Raw genomic sequence first — 19,441 nt, 5'->3', positions numbered from 1 at the left:
TTATTCAGTGGTAAAGAAGAAAATCTACACACATTAACTTCAAAACTGTAGTAAATATGTGAACTTACATCAGTTTTTGCTCAAGATGAGCAGCAGAGACACAAATGTACCAGAGATTTAATCTAAACATAATTCATAGTGACGTAAGTGAACATTAGTGTGATGAGTCTTATTCTGGTTTTGATCATATTCAGATTATGATGTTTACATGAAACATAGAAAAACACGTTTATTCATAATCCTGTTTACATGTTTCTGACATTATTCAGGTTTCTGATCATGAAAACTTAACAAATTCAAAGACAATAAAAGCTTAATTTTCTGATTCACAACATTTTTCTCAAACAGAAGCTCTGAGAATTATTAATTTACACCAGCAGATAAAGTGAGGACTGTGAGAAGTGGTTGAAATCCCCAGAAAAAGCTAGTAAGTGGACCTTGAGTTAAGATTCCTGATGAAAGCCTCAGTTCAAGTCTTGATGCTCTGATTTCCAGCTCTTGTCTTTTCTGTATTTGATCATTTAAATGACATAATGTTAATTCTTTGTAACAATGGATTTTCCTTTATTGACTATAACTATGAATCTGTCATCTCTAGTCAATGAAATACAACTTGTTTTTACAGAAAATTCTTACTTTAGGAGCATTTAGTAGTATTTATTGTGTAATCCATATTATAAATGTCAGTCTAGAAAACAGGATTAAATCCTGTTCTGCACGTTTTAATGTGGGTGAAACTAAACCGCACCACCTAAAGTGAGTCAGATCAAGGTCTGGACTCTTCTACATCTCTGTTGGTGACCTCTGTTCGACCCAGACGTGACTGGTTCAAGCTGCCATTTCAAATCAGAGTCAGTGGGCCGCCTCTCAGTGACCCCGGTGTAGACAGAGTGATGATGTATGATTGAATGGTGTTTAGCATGGTGTTAATCACTGTGTGGTGTGAACGACTAAATTGTTGCCTGGAGCAGATTGTGTTTTTAATCGCTTAACAAGTTTTACAGCTGTGGGAGCAATAAGTTGAACACATGGCTCAGAGTTTATTTAAACAATCACAGCTCGAGAACTTTAGTTATGTAGCACATTGCATCACAACTCAGTGTGCTTTACATGAAAATATAAACAAGCAACACGTATAGAAGAATATAATAAAATGCAATAACAGCAATTAAAATGACCGATAAACAGGTTCACAATCACAAATAAGTCAAATTCACCTCTTGTTCGTCTGGATAAAAACCTGGATCGTCTCCATCTGAGGAAGAAAATAACCAAAAATGAATCAGAAACAGAAAATTAATCCTAAAAGTGCTCAGATGTTGGTCAGCTGAAGTGTTGCAGGGTTTTGGGGTTTTTTTACCTTCTTCCACAGCTCGCTGGAGAAGCTCCAGAAGAAAAGATGAAGCCAAAGACATTACGGGTCCATGGCTGCTCTGGTTGTGAGTCACTGCAGAGAAGCAGAGAAAAGACATTTGAAAACACAAAACTGCACAACTAAGACTATAAAGAAACAAAATACAAACATGAAGCATCATGAAGAGACATGTACATATAATTATGCTTCTCTCTTTTTTATCTAGTTTTGGACTAAGATGGAAGTCATTAGATCCTCTAGAGGTGGAATAAACTAACTCACCTCTACAAGCATTTAATTTTGTGACAAATTACGAGTCATAACGGCTCTCAGGCTCGTTTTATAAAGAGGTTTTAACTGTAAGAGAGTTTTTTTACTACTTTGCACCTGATAAATATAATTAATTACAGAGTATTTTCATCTCATCCTACCGCTGGACTTTAAACTTCAAACCTTGAGTGTATTTAATATGTGATTGTTTCTGATGCTGTGTGTACTTTTGTTACACTTGTTTTTTGCTTGTTTTGGTTTCTCTCACAAAAGAGACCTTGATCTCCTAGATTACCTGATTAAATAAAGGTTATATAAATTGTCATTAATGGCTTTAATAATGATCAAATAATGTGCAAATATTTTATAGATCTGTCATAAACCATAAATAACCATGTTGTGATAAATCTGTCTTGCTGGTGTGCCATTAATAGTGAAGTCATTAATAAATTCAAGTTGAAACCCGAACAACAGGATTGAAAGTCAAATTAAAGAAAAGTTATCAAGTCAATTCTGCATTTATGAATGTACTTAAATATGGTAATAAACCATCAAATTTGCAACATATTACACATTAAATCATTATGAGTTTTTCACTTTCCAATAAATCATGAGCAAAAGTGAATAAATCATCTGCAATTATGAATAAAAATAAGACAGAAAAGACAGAAGTTGTTCTTATAATGGTTTATAATTGATCTTTAAAGCATCAGTTAATGTTTTTTTTATAATAAAGTTATTAGTTACAACTTATATATATTGCTTTTAGGAGCTAAATATAAAACAACACCACTACCTACATAACTATTTGTCTTTGAATTAGTGACTTTTTGCCTTACAGTGAGACAGACATTGAATTTATTTTATTTTTATAATTATATAGTTATATATTAGTCTGCACTGTATCACATATGTTACACTCACCTATATGTAAAGTGTCTCCTTCTTCTCTGGTGTTGCGCTCCAACACTGAATGATGTTTCTCTGTAAAACATCAAAATTTACACATCATTTATTTATAAATCTGATGAAGCAGCTCAGAATTCAATAGTTTACATTTGTTCTGCAGATTCTTACGTGCGCCTTTTAGGTATAAGATGGCTTGTGGAGTCCAGTTTCTCCGCTGAAAGGTGGTGACAAAGACACCGATTACATTTCTAAATACTATAATTAAAGTCAACTTCAACATGCAGTGATTTTGTTTGGATTTCACCCACCTGTGGAGCGCTCCAGCAGTGAGAAACCAGCGTCACAGCAAACATCATGACTATCAGAGCCATTGTCCTTTAACTCTGAAAAGACATTTAATTACAACCAGAATTAATAGTGTTACTAATAAACAGAGTAGATTTTTTTCCATATTTTGTATTGAGGATGTGGGTATTAACAATTAAAATAAAAATAAACACTAAAAGGGCTTGTCTTTCTTGTTATATATTGTATATATAATAATATTAACAGTTAGTTTTAAATAATGAAATTATAATACATTTAATTTGTACCTTGCTCTTCATTTGTAGTGAAACTCACAGTGCTACAGCATTAAAAATACACAAAATAAAGAAACTAATACAGGTTAAGATGAAAAAGCCTGAATATAAACGTTTCAGGCCTTTTTTTAAAAGAGTCTATCATCATGATTTTATTCTTTTTATCTGCTAATATACAGTGAAGAGGTGGAGGATGTCACGTCTAATCAAGGCAGTGGTGGAATGTTACTAAGTATATTTACTCAAGTAGTTTACTTAAGTACAGATTTGAGGTACTTGGACTTTACTTGAGTATTTCCATTTTATTCTGCTTTAAACTTTATACTTCCACTACATGTATTTGACAGCTTTAGTTACTTTTCAGATGAAGGTTTTACATAAAATAATTTATTTTAATATTCTAACTGGTGTTTAAATTGCTGTATAAATAAAGTGTATTATTGTTATTTAAAAAAAAAACATGATACACTTATATAATATGATGCAGTACTATTACTATTAATCTACCCAAAGTATCTAAATTTGGCTCCACATTGATGAACATTAAAATACTCCTATATGTATTTGTGGCTGATAAAAACAAACAACATAATATGCTGTAATAATATAACACTCAAAAAGAAGCCAGTCTGCATAATGAGTACTTTTACTTTTGATACTTTAAGTACAAATTGCTGATTATACTTCTGTACTCAAGACTTCAGGACTTTTACTTGTATTGGAGTATTTTTAGACTACAATATTCCTACTTGTACTTTAGTAAAGGATCTGAATACTTCTTCCACCACTGAATCAAGGTGGCCGCTTCATTTCTCCAAAGTATTTGTTTTCAAAACATGTGCATATATACCAACATTTAATACATTGAGTTTTATTGAATACATCAAATCTTTAATTATAGCAGACCCAAATACAATCTCAAAGGGAATTAAGAATGTAATTAAACTCTGATTCCCCAGATATTTTCATAAAAGTTAAATGATGCAGATACAACTACTACAACTACTACTACTACTACTACTATTAATAATAATAATAACAATAATAATATCTTACCAGTACTTGTGTTGTCCTGCTGTCTGCAGCTTTGTGTTTCAGTGTTTGCTTTGTGCACTCCTCTGTCACTGCTGTCACATTATATTAAAAACTCAAAGATAATCACATCATTAAACAGCCTCGGTGATCAGGGAGGATGATGGGTAATTTACTTACGTCACGCGTAATGTTTCAATTGACAGGAGTGACAGGTGATGTTAAAACCGTCACTGCTCGTTAGTCACACACACGAGGGAGACGATCAAACTTTGAAGAGTCTCATTAGCAGCAGAGTCTCTTCACAGGTTCATCACATGACGTCACTGGTGATGTTTTTCATGAATGAGACGTGAAGGTGCGTTATTCAGTGATGTTGGAGGGATTAAATGTAACTATTCTGTAGACACATTACCTATTAAACTAGCTAATTTCCACAAACAGGCACTTTTAGCATGGACCTTGGCCTATAAGCACAATTTCTCTCCACACAGATATTACATATGGAACAACATATTCAGTTTAAACATAAAACTCTGTTTATCCAGAAATGGTTTCACAACAATATTATTCAAGTTCAGCAACTGTTAAATAAAGATGGGTTATTATTGTCTTATGGTGAATTTCTGAAGAATTACCTGTTACACCAAAAGAATATGCATTGGTATTTGACACTATTCCAAAAGTTGCTTTACAGGTTTTGAAAAATTCTCATGATGATACAACTCAGTCATCAGACTGGAAAACGAATATATTCACTGGGGATTTAGATGTCCTTAAGAAAAAATGTAATAATAAACAAATCCGGAATATCCTTTTAGAGAACAATATTCCCCCTATGCAAATGTTCTGGTCTTCTATTTATGGTGACCTGAATTGGAAAAAAGCATGGAGAATATCAGACAAATGTTGTATTACCAATAAAATGAAAGAGGTGTCATTTAAAATTTTACATAGAATATATCCTGTAAAGCATGTTCTGGAAAGGTTTAAACTGAATATTAATTATTCTTGTGATTTCTGTGGTCTAAACAAAGAAACAATTTTTCACTTATTTTTCCATTGTATGTATTCCAAAATATTTTGGAATGATATCCAAATTTTCTATCTAGAAAAACAGGTCAAATGGTCATGCTTTCTGGCAGTGATATCTTCATTTATTTTAAAAATAATTCAATGGACAAAAATGTTAGCTTTTTAATCCAACTGTTTATGATTTTTGGCAAATTCCACATACATAAAATGAAATGGACCAATAGAAAACCAAGCTTTACCTTATTTCTAATTGATATTAGCCTCTATTATAACTCTATAGTCAAGATGACAAATAGACAAGCAGCAAAGACCCAAACAATATTTGAAACATATAAAATTATCGACTGTATCACTTAATTATTAAACTGTGCCCCTTGATTTATTTGTTTACTTCCCTATGTATTATTTTGCTTTTAGTGAATATAAAGGCTTCTTGCACAATCCCTTTTCCAAATGCTTTTTAATGTCATAACTGAATTCCCTGGCACTGTTTCCTCTTTTTGTTCTGTAAACTTGTTTGTTACTGTTGATTGAATTTGACTGATATCAATAAAGTGTTTGTTTAAAAAAAAAAAAAAAAAAAAAAGACGTGAAGGTGCGACAACATGTCAGAGATTGTGCAGGTGATTGAGTAAAGTTCAATGTGGGTGAACGAGTTTCTATTAAAAGCTGCACCTGACTTTATAAAACTGAGTTAGCTACATAAACGATATGTTTTCCTCTTTTTCGGTACACTAGGAGGTGTTTATTTGTGTTCATTGAAAACACAAACTGTGAACTTGTTGTCAGTTGTTATTTTTTGCTCGACATTTTGTGAAATAAAGCTAATTGTCTTTCTTGCTCAGCGTTCGATGGTTGCCTGGCAACGTCACCATGATGATGACACGTAAAATCACAAACAACAATTTTCACACTTCAATTCTTGTAATAATTAAACAAATGTGGTTTAACTTGTTAATTAATAAGCTTTGGAGTCAAGCTAACTGTTCCCTTCTCCTTCTTTATGCTAAGCTAAGCTAACTAGCTGTAACCTCATTTAACACATACGTATGAGTGGTGACAGTGACAAAGTTGAAATTAATAAGAATAATGAATTATTAATAAGATTTATGAATTAGTTATATTTAAATGGAGTAGGCCTAGTTATATTTCTTCACATTACCAGAGCTGCCAACTAACACGTTGGGACATGCAGGTGGTTTCTTGACTTAATCCAGGACGTTAGATGGTCTACAAATGTCGGAAATTTGTTTTAAATTGCAATTTTTTTTCCAACGGAGGACAGTATCTCTGTCTTTCCAAGTTTGCTCCCGCATTCTAAAACATAACCAGGCGCCTATGCACATACATATTCACATGCATAGCCTACATACTAAACACACAAGTATAAATAAGGTGTTACGTTCAGTCATCTCAGACATTTCCAGGCAAGAACTGAGACAATCAGACGCCCTTTGATAAATAGGTCACTAATACCCTAAAGCAATGGCTGTTTGTACATGTTTGGGTGGCGTATTATATATCTCTTCTAACCAAAGTGCTTTACAACGTTTCTCTCATTCACCCATTCAAACACAGACACACACCTGGTCTAACCATCAGGATACGTTTGAGGATCGGTGTCTTGTCCACAAAGACTTCGATGTGGAGTACCAGTACACCAATGTAAAAATACTCCATTAAAAGTAAAGCTCTTGCATGAAAAATCCAACCTAAGTAAAAGTATACAAGTATTAGCAGTAAAATGTACTTAAAGTATTGAAATAAAAGTACTAATTTCATCCCTTTGGCTGATATATTATTATATATGACATCATTAGATTATTAATAGTGAAGCATCAGTGTTAGAGCAGCATGTTACTGTTGTAGCTGCTGGAGGTGGAGATAGTTTCAACTACTTTATATACAGTTAGCTAGTTTAGTCCAGTGGTTCCCAACCTGAGGGTCGGGCCCCTCCAAAGGGTCACCAGATAAATCTGAGGGGTCGTGAGATGATTGATGGGAGAGGAAAGAAGAAAAAACAAAGTTCTGATACACAAATCTGTTTTCAGTTTTTTGGACTTTTTCTCTGATCTTTGATTTTTGGTGAAATATTAAATCAGTTGAACATTTATTGAAATGAAACCATGTGAGAAGTTTTGAGGGAAAAATCACTATTTGGTGCAGCTGTTGACAACTCATAGACATCTGAAATGTGACCCAGACTACACACTGCTTTTTGTAAGACGTCAAAAGGCAAAAAGGTTGGAAACCACTGGTTTCATCTTAAAAATGTGTTGTATTTTTAACAGCTTGTTATATTATCTACTGTGTCAAATCTTCATCTGAAAAGTAACTAAAGCTGTCAAATAAATGTAGTGGAGTAGAAAATACAATATTTCCATCTGAAATGTAGTGGAGTGGAAGTATAAAGCAGCATGAAATAGAAATACTCAAGTAAAGTACAAGTACCTCAAAGTTGTTCTTTAGGTATAGTATTTGAGTAAATGTACTTAGTTACTTCCCACCACTGGCTTTAACTACTGGATGACCCGCTCTAACTCCTGAACCACAAACATAAAACTGTTTTAGCTGCAGTAAAAAATATGAAACAAATTTATAAAAGACACACTTTATTTCAAGTATGTACTTACAAAAGTTACAGTAACGTATTTCCATCACGAGCTCAGTAAGCCTCGTTTTCCCACAACAGTTCAGGTTTCTTTGCCCACGTAACATTTAGCTCAACCTTATTTATTTTCCATGTACAAAATCCCAGTAACACTTCATAGAGGAACCCAAAAAAAAAAAAAACTCTCAGTGACTGTTCAGGCACACAATCTGGAGGACTGGATGCTGTATAAAGGGCTCCTGCTGCTTGGCTGAGTTGATCCAGTGGTCCCAAGTTATTATTAGTCCATAAATATCAGACGGGAATGATACGAAAAGGGAGACTCAAGCCTTTAAAATAAAAAGTTCTGTGGTGACGTTGTCCAGTGGCAGTCAGACACAAAACTGATGTCCACAGATTGTGTCTTATGTGCAGAAAAAAAAAAAAAGTTTGTATTCACAGTTCTGGAGTGGCAATGACCAAAAGATACAGTCAGTATTAAGAAGCTTTGATAAATACTGAAATCCTCCTCTCATACAAAAACAGCCGGCTGTTATACCATGTTGTTGCTCTCGCCAATTTTATCCACCAGCTGAAAGAGAACAAGAACAATCCAGAGTTATTCATACATAACAGTTTTGATATTTTGTAATGAATCAGATGAAAACACGCATTTATTACATTTAAATGCATTTAACATCATTTAACTTCATTATAACTGTGCTGAATAACTTTAATACAGTACACCACAAAGACCAGAGTGCTACACTGGAGGAAATCCTCTCAGATATCTGATCTCGGACACTGACAGTCTTCAGAAACTGACAAAGACTTCACAGACGACACACAAGCACAAAATCCCACAAGGTCTTGTTCAGTAGAACAGAGGCTCTGTGTTTAGTCGAGACAAAGTGCAGACATTGCACAATAAGACTGTCAGCTTTCACATTTCAGCAAAAGCGTTTTCATCATCTTTTGTAGACTATTTTTCCAAATATTTATAAAGACCATATTGATTTGACAAAATTATCTAAACACACAGTTTCAGCAGCATTATCAGTAGATCAAGTTTGCTGCAATCTCCATCTGGATTTGCTGTAAGCTCTGGAAAAAGACAGTTGAGTTCCCTGACTTATGATTATTTTGTCAAAATACTATTTCTGAGGACAAGAACCACACAGGTATTTGTGGTATTTTTTGAGCCATTCAGCCAAAAATTGTATTATTTGCAGTACAGTCCACCATTTTCAGAAGCTCATTAATATTTTTTTTTATTATTATTTTCTACTTTCTAGGCAGAACCTTGTCAAGATCAACATGTAGTGACTTGAAAGTTGCTTGCGATCAGTAATCTATCACAGTATTCCTTCTATTGCTGTTTTTGGTGCTTTCCAGTGCTTGAACATCAATTTTACACATCAAAATCTGTTTACTCCTGCATGTGTGGAAAAAAAGGTGTATAAAGCATTTTGTCGCTCCAGAGGGAGCTGTGCACAAAGTCCGATAAACTGCCTCAAGTGATGTCACAGCGGTTCAGGCTGAAGACTGAGTTTGAAAATGAAAACAACTGGCACTCTGGAGTTAGACAGAAGTGACATTACCAGACCTCTGCAGCCTGCTCCTCTTCTCTGTTTGAGGCTAGTGGCTCAAAGCTACATAAGCCGCCACTAGCATAATCGGAATAATCAGAAAAATGAGTTCCCGACTGGGAAAATTCACATGAACAACCACTCAGAACAAGAACTCGGAAAGTTTGGGAAAATTTTGGTACACGATTTGCCAAAAGTTGATGTCATTTACGCAGAAACAGGGTGGACGAAAGAAACTTTTCACTAATTCACGTATTGCTTATCAATTTTTTGCTCACATGTAATTTGAAACATGGTATTAGGTTGTCTGGTAGTTATTTTTTAGCATTAACCCTGATAATAGGTCAGGTAAAGCTATATTTTATGGTTTTATGGAATGTATTGGTGCATCTCTGTAGCATCCATGTTGTTTCCACATTATGACTTAAAAGCTCACAAACACACTGAAGTCACACTGACTTCCCAACTCGGGAAATGGGACCATCTGAGGAGCACGTGAATGCAACAAATGCTCACGAAATCTCTGACTGAACTGTTGGTTGTCACGTTGCATTGTGGGTAATGTAGGCGCCAGGTTTTGACATGGAGTAAAAAACGACGATATCTCTGGTTTATCTGCATTTACCTTTTTAAAACTTTCCATCATGAGTCCGACAGTGTTACAGGAGTACAAAGCTAATGTCAAGTCACAATCCACATTTTTCTTTTGCCTACGTCCATCTTAACAGAGCTCACTCACTTTCTGACAACAGCTTGGGAATTCAGTGCTTGTTGGTATCAAACTGTGTGTGTGTGTGTGTGTTACCACAAAACAAAAATGTTGACAGAAAAAAATAAAGCTTAAACAAGTTTAAAGTCTCCAATAGTTTAAAGGGACGTTCAGTTTGTGGTTCATTGATCTAGAGCTGCAACGATTAGTTGAACAATATGTCAATCATTTTTTAAGAAAACAATTCCAACATCTGGTTCCAGCTTCTTAAATGTGAATATTTTCTGGTTTCTTTACTTTTCTATGACAGTAAACTGAATATCTTTGGGTTGTGGACTGTTGGTCGGGACAGAACAAGACTTTTGAAGTTTCATCTTGGGCTTTGAGAAACAATGATAACAATAACATTTTTCACCATTTTCTGACATTTTAAAGCTCCAACAACTAAGCGATTAATCGAGAAAATAATCAACAGATTAATCGATAATGAGAAGAACCGTTAGTTGCAGCCCTACATTGATCGCCATGATACTTACGGTACTGATCCCCGGTAAGCTGAGTAAAGACCCGAGCACAGGTACTCGTCTGATGAAGCCTACAGCCACCGGGAAGAATCCTCTGTTGATGAGAGAGCGAGATGTGAGACCCAAAAAATTTACATGAATCCAGGATAATAACAGATGTGACAATATGTCAATAACAGGGATTATTTTCTGTTTGAGCTGACCTGAATAAGAGGAAGAAACCATAGATCTCCAGAACAACTCCTATGATCGGCCAGCCAATCAGAACCACAAACACTCCTCCCAGGAAGAAGCTGGTGGCTTTTGCTTTATGTCTCTGGAAGAAAAATCTGAACGTCCGCTCCAAGCCGATGACGAAGGACAAACCCGAGACGAACAGAATCTGTATAAAAAGCACAGATGCACAAAACAATCACAAGTCTGACATCTTTCTGATGAGACTGGATGAGAGAAATGTTTGACTGACACACAGTGTGGCGGCATTACTGATCAACTCACGTTTCCAATGGCGAGGAGAGCTTTATCAAAAAACAGCATCATCCCGAAGAAGAGGAAGAAGACGCCGAAGCCTGTCAGCCCCATGCCGATTTCTGTCAATTTTAAGGAAACAATGGAGATGTTATTGTTGGCCATGTGGCTACATCACTATTATTAAGATGAAACTTTAATTTCCATGAAGATAGTGAGCAGCTACAGACCCTGATAGTGTACGACAGAAAGCACAGATTAAAATACTGGGGTCATCTATACACCCAAAAATGAGTTTTACACTGCAGAATATTAATAAGAAAAAGTGCCAGGGTAAAGGTGTTAAAAAGGCACGGCAAAATTATAGTTTCCTCACAATTTCATGAGGGAAAAAAAAGAAATAAGAGCAGGACCACATGAGGAAAAATACCTTCAATATTCAGTATATGTGCAACATATGAGCACAAAAGACTCACTCGTTAATGAGTCAAATACTCAAAAACCAAATTTAAAACCGAAACAAGTACAATTAATGGATTGACAGAAAACTAATCATTAACAATTTTGGTAATCCATTAATAGCTGAATCAAGCAAAAAATACTAAATATTTGCAGTTTTCAACTTCTCAAATGTGAGAATTTGATGCTTTTCTCTTTTAACTAAGTGTTAAATCAAATATCTTTGGGTTTTGGACTGTTGATCGGACAAAATAGGCAATCTGAATATTGGACTCTGGAAACTTTCATTTTCAGTTTCTCTCTCTCTCTTTTGACAGTTTATACACCAATCATTATATTGTTTAATCGATAATAAAACTAATTATCAGGTGCAGCCTTAAATTACAGTGTTTAGTGAAATGTTGTGGTGTTTTGCACCTCTGGGCCACCATACTAAACAATTTAATTAGCTATAATTTATTCATTCAATCAATTACTGGTTTCAATCATTTAGTAAAAATGCTAATACTGACACTTACTTACATAGTGAGTATTAATTATATAAAACAGTTTAAAATAATCATGATAACTTGTGAGAGGCATCATCATTTTTGGATTGCATTTTCTGCATTTTACATACAAGTTAAATTAACTATTACATTAATTAAAACAAAATGATACCGTAGCAAATCAATTGTAATAAAAAATAATAATTAGTTGCAGCTTTAAAATATATATTAATGACAGGACGTGTTATGTGAAAATATTAAAAAATTAACGTTAATTTTGCACTTTCTCCTGCTGCGTGACGTCACGGCGCTCTCAGCCAATGGCGTTTGAGCTGCTAACCTCATACATTCAGCTAAACCGGGTTTCACAGCAAAAACGCCACAAAGACAAAAGAACAGCGGAGAAACACGGACGCGTCTTACTTTGTGAGTCCGTGAGTGAAATCATTGTGGCGGCAGCAGGAGGAGGAATCTTCTCTCACGAAGCTCCCGACGAGTCAAACACACAGATTTGAACTAAACTGTTGATACTAACAGACGCAGCGGTGAAGACGAAGCTAGCGGTTTGCTACGTCACGTCTTCCGCAGCCACGCACACACGTTCCCTGACGAAGATCGTCTCTGTTTGCAGTTTTGGTGCAACCAGTGATGATGTTTCTGCTCCTTAAAATCAAATCTGTAAATGTCGGACAGTACAGACACTAACAGACAGATTAATTGATAATTAGAATAATAATTAGTTGCAAGTTATGAGTATTGTGTATTGTTTACTAATGCATTAGAGTACAGGCATTATTTTATTCATATGTGCTTACCTTATGTTTTGTATCTTATGTAAAACCTTAATCACAAAAGTAATAAACAATCGTAGCTGTCAGATAAAAGTAGTAGAGAAACCGCTGAGAGGATTTAATGCTTTTCTCTGTCTTACTTGATAGTAAACTCAATTTCTTTGGGTTTTGGACTGTTGGTCAGACAGAACAAAACATCTGGAGGCATCACCTTTGACTCTTGGAAATTGTAACAGTCATTTTTCACAATTTTCTAACATTTTATAGTCCAAACAATTAATCCATAATGAAAATAATCATTGGTTGCAGCCCTAGTCAAAGGTAAATGGATACATTTGATAACATTGTATGGCTTTAAAAACATTGTTATACATTGGATGCCATTAAATAACCTCCATCTATTTGTTGGCCTACTTCTGTCATTCAAGGTCCCAGGGTGATCAGTGTATATAATTTCCCATGTGTAATTAAAATATCTGGGGCCTTATTGAAGAAGCTAGTTCACTGAGTTGTCCGGAAAACTGGTAAAACCACAGTAAAATGCCCTCAAATTTGCAACATGGACTGATAAAATAAAAAACTTGTTAACCACTAAAACAGTTTTCAGGACAGGCCTCTGCTGCTCAGAAGGAGCCACATGCTGTATATATCCATAGTAGTTCCTGGTGTACAGATATCCGGGCAGAGTGAGAGCTCTTCACTTTTAAATTCAGATGCTAATGTCTGCGCATGCGCGACTAAATATATTTGCGTGTCACTACTGCGCAGAGATTGCGCCGTTAACTCATTATTTTAGGCTTTCTAATAATCATTTTTTAGATATTTCACAAATATGTATTCTCAGTATTATTCACAACTCAATATCTGTATTTAACGTTACATGTTGAAACAGAAATAGAGAAGATTAACCTCACTGCGTACCTTTTTTCCGTGATGTCAGAGGTGAACTACAACTCCCATGAGCCCCTGTGATCAGGAAGGAGTGCGATCTCAGATTCAGACGTGTTCAACTGAAACAGGAGTTTGTGTTGAAGCTGAAGACCTCCGACTGAACACAAACTGCTAATTATTTTTTTGCCAAAATGCGTTTATCGGAGTGACACGTTTCCCAGCAGGTTTTCTTCAGCAGTAAACCAACATGGGTCCTTTTGCTGCCATTGTTCTGGTTTTTGTCGGCTGCTGCAGCAATGTGGTGTCTCTGGAGCTGCTTGTAAGGTCAGTCACAAACTTACATTGTTAATGGTCATAAAAGTTACCTAAACTCTGACCTATTTTTGATTTATTGACCCTCCTGCATGAGTTTTTATGACTGTAGCACTAAAACTAATCCCTGAGTGATACTGTGTGTTGTAACATGTTTTTATTGGTGGAAAGCAACCATTAGATTTCATATTATTGATATTAAATAGCTTTTTAACGGTCTTACTCCAATACATTTTAAAATCAGCAATTCTACTAATTCTATATGTTAAAAGATATCATTAAAGTGTTTTTCTTAGCTGTTTTTTTTTGTTGAAAGTCTGAATCAAATTTATTTGGAAATAATAAGGAAAAGATTCAGGTTGAAAAAGATTTGTTCAGAAAGCAGAACAACATAAAGTACAAGATGGATCGAGTTCTGACGGGAAAGAAAAGATGAACTGGCGACGCTGGAGAAGCCTTTCATTGTTTCAGTTTCGCTGTCAGTACAACTCACATCTACACTGGTAAATGTCTCTCATCTGTTGTTTTGTTCTGCAGAGAGTTCCCAGGATGTGGCAACATCGTCACCTTCGCCCAGTTTGTGTTCATCGCACTGGAAGGCTTCATCTTTGAAACAAACTTTGGGAGGAAGAAACCAGCAATCCCTGTAAGGTAAAAAAAAGAGAAAACTTCTTGCTTCAGTAGATAAGTAGGACTGATTCTGAACCCAACATCTTATATCTCTCTTTTTTTTTCTTCTCCAGCAACTACGTGATCATGGTGACGATGTTCTTCACTTGCAGCGTGATAAACAACTACGCTCTCAATTTCAACATCGCCATGCCGCTACACATGATCTTCAGATCTGTGAGAACTGATGCTTTTTATCTTCACTGTTGAATGTTTCTCATAATCACTGACCTCAGTGGTTGACCAGCTTTCTTGTGTCTCTGCAGGGATCGCTAATCGCTAACATGATCCTGGGCATCATCATCCTGAAGAAAAGGTATCCACAAACTCACAACGCCTCCTTCTGTCACACCAAACATTTTCCCGCCTGCAGTTTTTTTGCATCTCACCTTCTCTCCCTGCAGGTATTCAGCAAGCAAATATCTGTCTATAGCTCTAATTTCAGCCGGCATCTTCATCTGCACCATCATGTCCGCCAGACAAGTGGTGAGTCGTCTGCAGATCGAGTTGCAGTTTGTACACATTGTTCTTGGTTGTCAGGTAATTACAACAGTGTGTTGTTGTAATATTTTTGTCACGCAATCATTTGTGGTTTTGTTTCTGCAGAATGTCGCCACTGAAGGATCAGAAGAACAAGGCTTTTATGCCTTCATGCACTGGCTTATAGGTGAGTTACAGACAGGCGGATATTAAAAAGTAGAAAATGGTAGAAAAAGCAGATACTTAGTTGTTGCAGCAGCAACATAGCATAGAATTGCAATGACTTGTTGTCATTTTGATTCAGCATTTTTATTTTATTGTGCTGCCTTTAGTGTTTCGTGTTTTTTTTGTTGTTGTTGTTTCTTAGGATCATTTTAACTCATATAAAGTGTGTTTGAGTACATTGAAAAGTGCTACCAATAGAATGTATTATTGTGTATTTTTCTCTGTCTTCAGCGTAGGATTTACCATGATAAAGTGAGCAATCATCAATACAAACATGCTGTTGTGTAACTGATTTTTTTTTAATGTGGTTTTCTGTTCGTTCAGGTATCGCCATGTTGACGTTTGCTCTGCTGATGTCTGCGAGGATGGGTATTTTCCAGGAGACGCTGTACAAGGAGTATGGAAAACACTCCAAAGAGGCTCTTTTTTATAATGTGAGTTCTCTTCTGGGGAAATTCAAGCCTCATTTAAGTCATGAAAGGTTCTCACTTGAGAATAACTCATTGCTCATACAGCTACTGTTGTGTTTTTTTTCAGGGAACTGTTCAATTAAAAGTTTTATATTCCCTGAATGTAAGTTGATTAACACAGATAACTTGTTTTTTACAGCACTGCCTGCCTCTGCCGGGCTTCCTGCTGCTCGCCACAGACATCTACAACCACTGTGTCCACTTCAGTCAGAGCAGTGAGTTTCATCCACCGACTTTTATTCACAGCAGATATTTCGTCATACTTGGAAAGGTGCAGGTGTAATTAATAACATTAATGATGGTTTAAAAGGAACAAAAACATCATAAACAATATTAGCTTTAACTGTGTTTTTCCTGCTACGAACAGTCAAAATGTGCGCTGTGAAAAAGGGTTACATCCATCCAGAGCGCTGTTTCATAAAGAAAAACTTCTTCTCAGGAGATTCAGTGTCATAAAGAAGCTTTTAATAAATCTGACCTAAGATCTGTGGTCTTAAACCACATCTGATCTTGTCTGATCACATCAGCTCTGAGTTGGTTTCATGAAATCCTGGTTCCGTTTTTGGGCTCCTTTATAAACACCCCTCAGGAAAGGTAGTGGTTGGAAAGTTGATGTTTTGTGACTTTGTGTCTTTAATCACAGATAAATAAATATCTTCTCTTTGCAGCCCCTGTAGTCATTCCCGTGATCGGAGCGACCATGCCGATAATGTGGCTCTACCTGCTGATCAACGTCATCACACAGTATCCTGTCAAAAAACAAACTGACTTGTATTTATCTATGTACTTTAACTTTTTACAGTGGTTCACAATATACGGTAATCTAAAGGGTCACAATATCATTGAGAGAATAAGAAGAAAAAACTATTTTTTCATACACCATCATAATTTTTTCTAATCTTTGCTTTTTTCTAATGAGTAGACAGTATAAGTTGTAGCTGTTTGGGCATCATAGTTATGCCCAGGGCTTTGTTGTAACACACTTTATCACACTACTACACTACCACTACCAACTGAAGTGTGCCTGAAGGATCCAGTATCAAAAGTTAGTATTGAATACTTGCTCAGGTTCTGAAGAGCAACAAATATCAGTGGCTTCGCGTCAATCACAGTTAGTCTTGTTTACTTGTTCTTTGATCAGATGCTGTATTCACTGACCTAATACTTTAAGATTATAAAGTATTTTATTGAGTGTTTTATTCGGGGCAAAGTCCTTGCAAAGCTGCTTGTGTGAAAGGTTAGGTTCACAACCTGTCCTGAAACAGAAAGTCCGGTGCCAAACGAACACTGACACACGTTTTTCATGCTGTAATCATTCCTCCTGTTCATACATTAAGAGATCCCTTCTTAATGCACTTTGACTGTAAGTGATGGGGGACAAAATCCACAGTCCTCCTCCTGTGCAAAAATGTATTTAAAAGTTTACTTGAAGCTAATTAAAGGCTTCAGCTGTCTGTTTCAACATTACAGTCTTTATTGTGCTAAACTCCCTCTTTCTGTTTCTATACTTCCTCTGCAGCTGAACAGCAAAACTGACCGTCGAGACACAAAGATAATGGAAACGTGGCAGATATTCACTTTATATGACAAACTCAGACGGCTGAAGCCTCATATAAGCTTCAGATAAACTTTTAAACAAAGACTGTGGATTTTGTCCCTCATCACTTACATGATGAGCGTTTTCTGAGGGGATCCTCTGATGGTCAGCATGAAGAGGAGGAATAATTAAAATGATTTCAAACACAAATACATTTAAACTGTTAATGTAGTTAAATATAGTTTAGTATATAGTTTGTTTAATCTAAAGGAAAAAGGGGGTCAAATAGAAAAACATGTTTATATGCCTCTAACAAAGGAACTATAATCTGTCATACTAATATACAAGTATTGAAAATGTAACTCTGGTATCATATTGACACCAGTATGAAAAAATATCACACAGTACCCAACTTGAGCCTCAAGCCAAAAAAGGTTGGGAGCTATTAATCAATCGTATATAAAGTCACAAATTGTTCATTTGTTTATTATGTCAAGTGAACAATATTGTATTTATTTATTTTCTATGTAGCCACATCCTACTACTCACTAAAAAGTAAATCTCTTTACATCAAATACAAACCATCACATGACGAAATCAACAAACAGACCAAGCAAAATAACGTCTGGCAGCAGTCTAGGAGATAAAGTTCATTGAAAAATACTGGGGGGGCTTTTTTTTTCAGATTCTCATAGTCTTGTTGCTGACTTTAACCCGCTCCCTCAGGTACGTGTGCATCCGCGGCGTGTTCATCCTGACCACAGAGTGCGCCTCGCTGACGGTCACTCTGGTGGTGACCCTGAGAAAGTTCCTCAGCCTCATTTTCTCCATCCTTTACTTCCGGAACCCCTTCACGGCGTGGCACTGGGTGGGCACGGCAGTAGTCTTCCTGGGCACGCTGCTGTACACGGAGGTGTGGAGCAGCGTGCAGGCGGCTCTGCGTCGACCCGACGACAAGGAGAAGAAGGCAGAGTGAAGGATGCAGGAATGGAAGAAGATCACTGTGTCGGTCATGGACTTAAGAGATTTGTTTTTGGTCGACTATCATGCAGCGATTTTTATACTGACACGTCTTTTAGTTTTCATATTTGATCGTATATAATATTATTAGATTAGACCCCTCACACACACAAACACACACATACACAAGTTAGAGATAAAGCTGGCATATAATATATTTTTTTATTATCAACAAATCCCATGAAAAGACCAAAACAGCTGTGCTTCAGTCCGTCTCTCAGGACTTTCTGACTTCACCAGCCTGTGATGTAAATCCTTAAAAATAGCAAATACAGCTGAGCACTGTAGTTTTTAGCAAATGTTACTCAAACAGTCGTAAATTGTGTGTGTGTTTTTTTTTATTTTCAGCCGCGGATTTAAAGCACTACTGAGTATTTACAACAGCAGGACATAATGTGGCATTGACTCAAAATAAACTACAGAGCCCACGTTAGGGTTTTTTTTTTTTTTGTCCTTTCATGGGATTTGTCTCTAATAAGAAAAATAAATATACACCAACCTTGTCCTCTAACATTAGTACCTCATTAGGATTCATATATGCAGAATCATGGTGCAACTCTCTTTTGTTTGTTTTTGTTCTTTTCAGTATTTATTTTTTAGAAGTGAACAACTGATTTTCTCTGTATTAACTCTCATTTTAACATCAGTAGCATTACACACGACACAATACTGTGATGTTAAATGGACAAACATACATTAAACATTGATTAAAGAGCAGCTGCAATCAGGATCTTTGAGATACAGACTGAGGTAATTTATCATGTAGTATCGCTGTATTTTTTTAAAAATTCATGTTTCCTTGTCAGATTGTCTCAGGTGTTTTGTTCAGTACAATAAATCTTTACACTCACTGCTCTGTTTATTTATGACAACATGGTTACAAATAGAGATGATTGAGAGTTCATAGCTGCAAAGTCATGCATCTTAATTAATTTATCATAACAAAAAGTGCATGTTTTTGTAGTAGAATTGATTTTTAGTTTGTTTTTATCAGTGCTTTAGGTTGGGACACAATGTTCTCTTACAGCTCACTGTGTT

General features: G+C 35.8%; 3 protein-coding genes across 7 annotated transcripts; 1 reads left to right on the top strand and 2 right to left on the bottom strand.

Moving 5' to 3' along the window:
* Positions 1 to 1,020: 1,020 nt before the first annotated feature.
* On the bottom strand, positions 1,021 to 6,676 carry LOC137183280 (spexin prohormone 1-like). 4 transcript variants are annotated; one of them, XM_067590212.1, is made up of 8 exons: positions 6,344 to 6,676; positions 4,327 to 5,017; positions 4,171 to 4,241; positions 2,842 to 2,916; positions 2,702 to 2,747; positions 2,549 to 2,608; positions 1,361 to 1,447; positions 1,021 to 1,255 (listed from the first exon to the last, which is right to left on the bottom strand). In XM_067590212.1, exons 4-8 carry the CDS (start codon positions 2,902 to 2,904, stop codon positions 1,197 to 1,199), a joined length of 315 nt encoding a protein of 104 aa, XP_067446313.1. In that variant the 5' UTR covers positions 2,905 to 2,916; positions 4,171 to 4,241; positions 4,327 to 5,017; positions 6,344 to 6,676; the 3' UTR covers positions 1,021 to 1,196. The 4 variants fall into 4 exon arrangements, with proteins under 4 accessions (XP_067446313.1, XP_067446310.1, XP_067446314.1 ...); XM_067590209.1 differs by having other exon boundaries at positions 4,327 to 4,472; XM_067590213.1 differs by having other exon boundaries at positions 4,171 to 4,238; positions 4,327 to 4,472.
* A 1,518-nt stretch (positions 6,677 to 8,194) lies between these two features.
* Positions 8,195 to 12,588, bottom strand: golt1bb (golgi transport 1Bb). Its single transcript, XM_067590208.1, has 5 exons — positions 12,432 to 12,588; positions 11,092 to 11,183; positions 10,797 to 10,975; positions 10,606 to 10,687; positions 8,195 to 8,363 (listed from the first exon to the last, which is right to left on the bottom strand). The coding sequence occupies exons 1-5, from the start codon at positions 12,454 to 12,456 to the stop codon at positions 8,325 to 8,327; spliced, it is 417 nt and encodes a 138-aa protein (XP_067446309.1). The 5' UTR covers positions 12,457 to 12,588; the 3' UTR covers positions 8,195 to 8,324.
* Positions 12,589 to 13,712: 1,124 nt separating this feature from the next.
* slc35b4 (solute carrier family 35 member B4) lies at positions 13,713 to 19,253 on the top strand. 2 transcript variants are annotated; one of them, XM_067590206.1, is made up of 10 exons: positions 13,713 to 14,014; positions 14,540 to 14,653; positions 14,746 to 14,848; positions 14,938 to 14,987; positions 15,076 to 15,157; positions 15,278 to 15,338; positions 15,701 to 15,810; positions 15,986 to 16,061; positions 16,515 to 16,590; positions 18,110 to 19,253. In XM_067590206.1, the coding sequence occupies exons 1-10, from the start codon at positions 13,938 to 13,940 to the stop codon at positions 18,357 to 18,359; spliced, it is 999 nt and encodes a 332-aa protein (XP_067446307.1). In that variant the 5' UTR covers positions 13,713 to 13,937; the 3' UTR covers positions 18,360 to 19,253. The 2 variants fall into 2 exon arrangements, with proteins under 2 accessions (XP_067446307.1, XP_067446308.1); XM_067590207.1 differs by lacking the exon at positions 13,713 to 14,014 and having other exon boundaries at positions 14,544 to 14,648.
* The last annotated feature ends 188 nt before the right edge of the window (positions 19,254 to 19,441 follow it).

The sequence above is a fragment of the Thunnus thynnus genome, chromosome 5 (assembly GCF_963924715.1).
Source record: "Thunnus thynnus chromosome 5, fThuThy2.1, whole genome shotgun sequence".
Lineage (NCBI taxonomy): Eukaryota > Metazoa > Chordata > Actinopteri > Scombriformes > Scombridae > Thunnus > Thunnus thynnus.
Note: the sequence above shows the minus strand (reverse complement) of the source record. Positions and strands in the feature narration are given on the sequence as shown.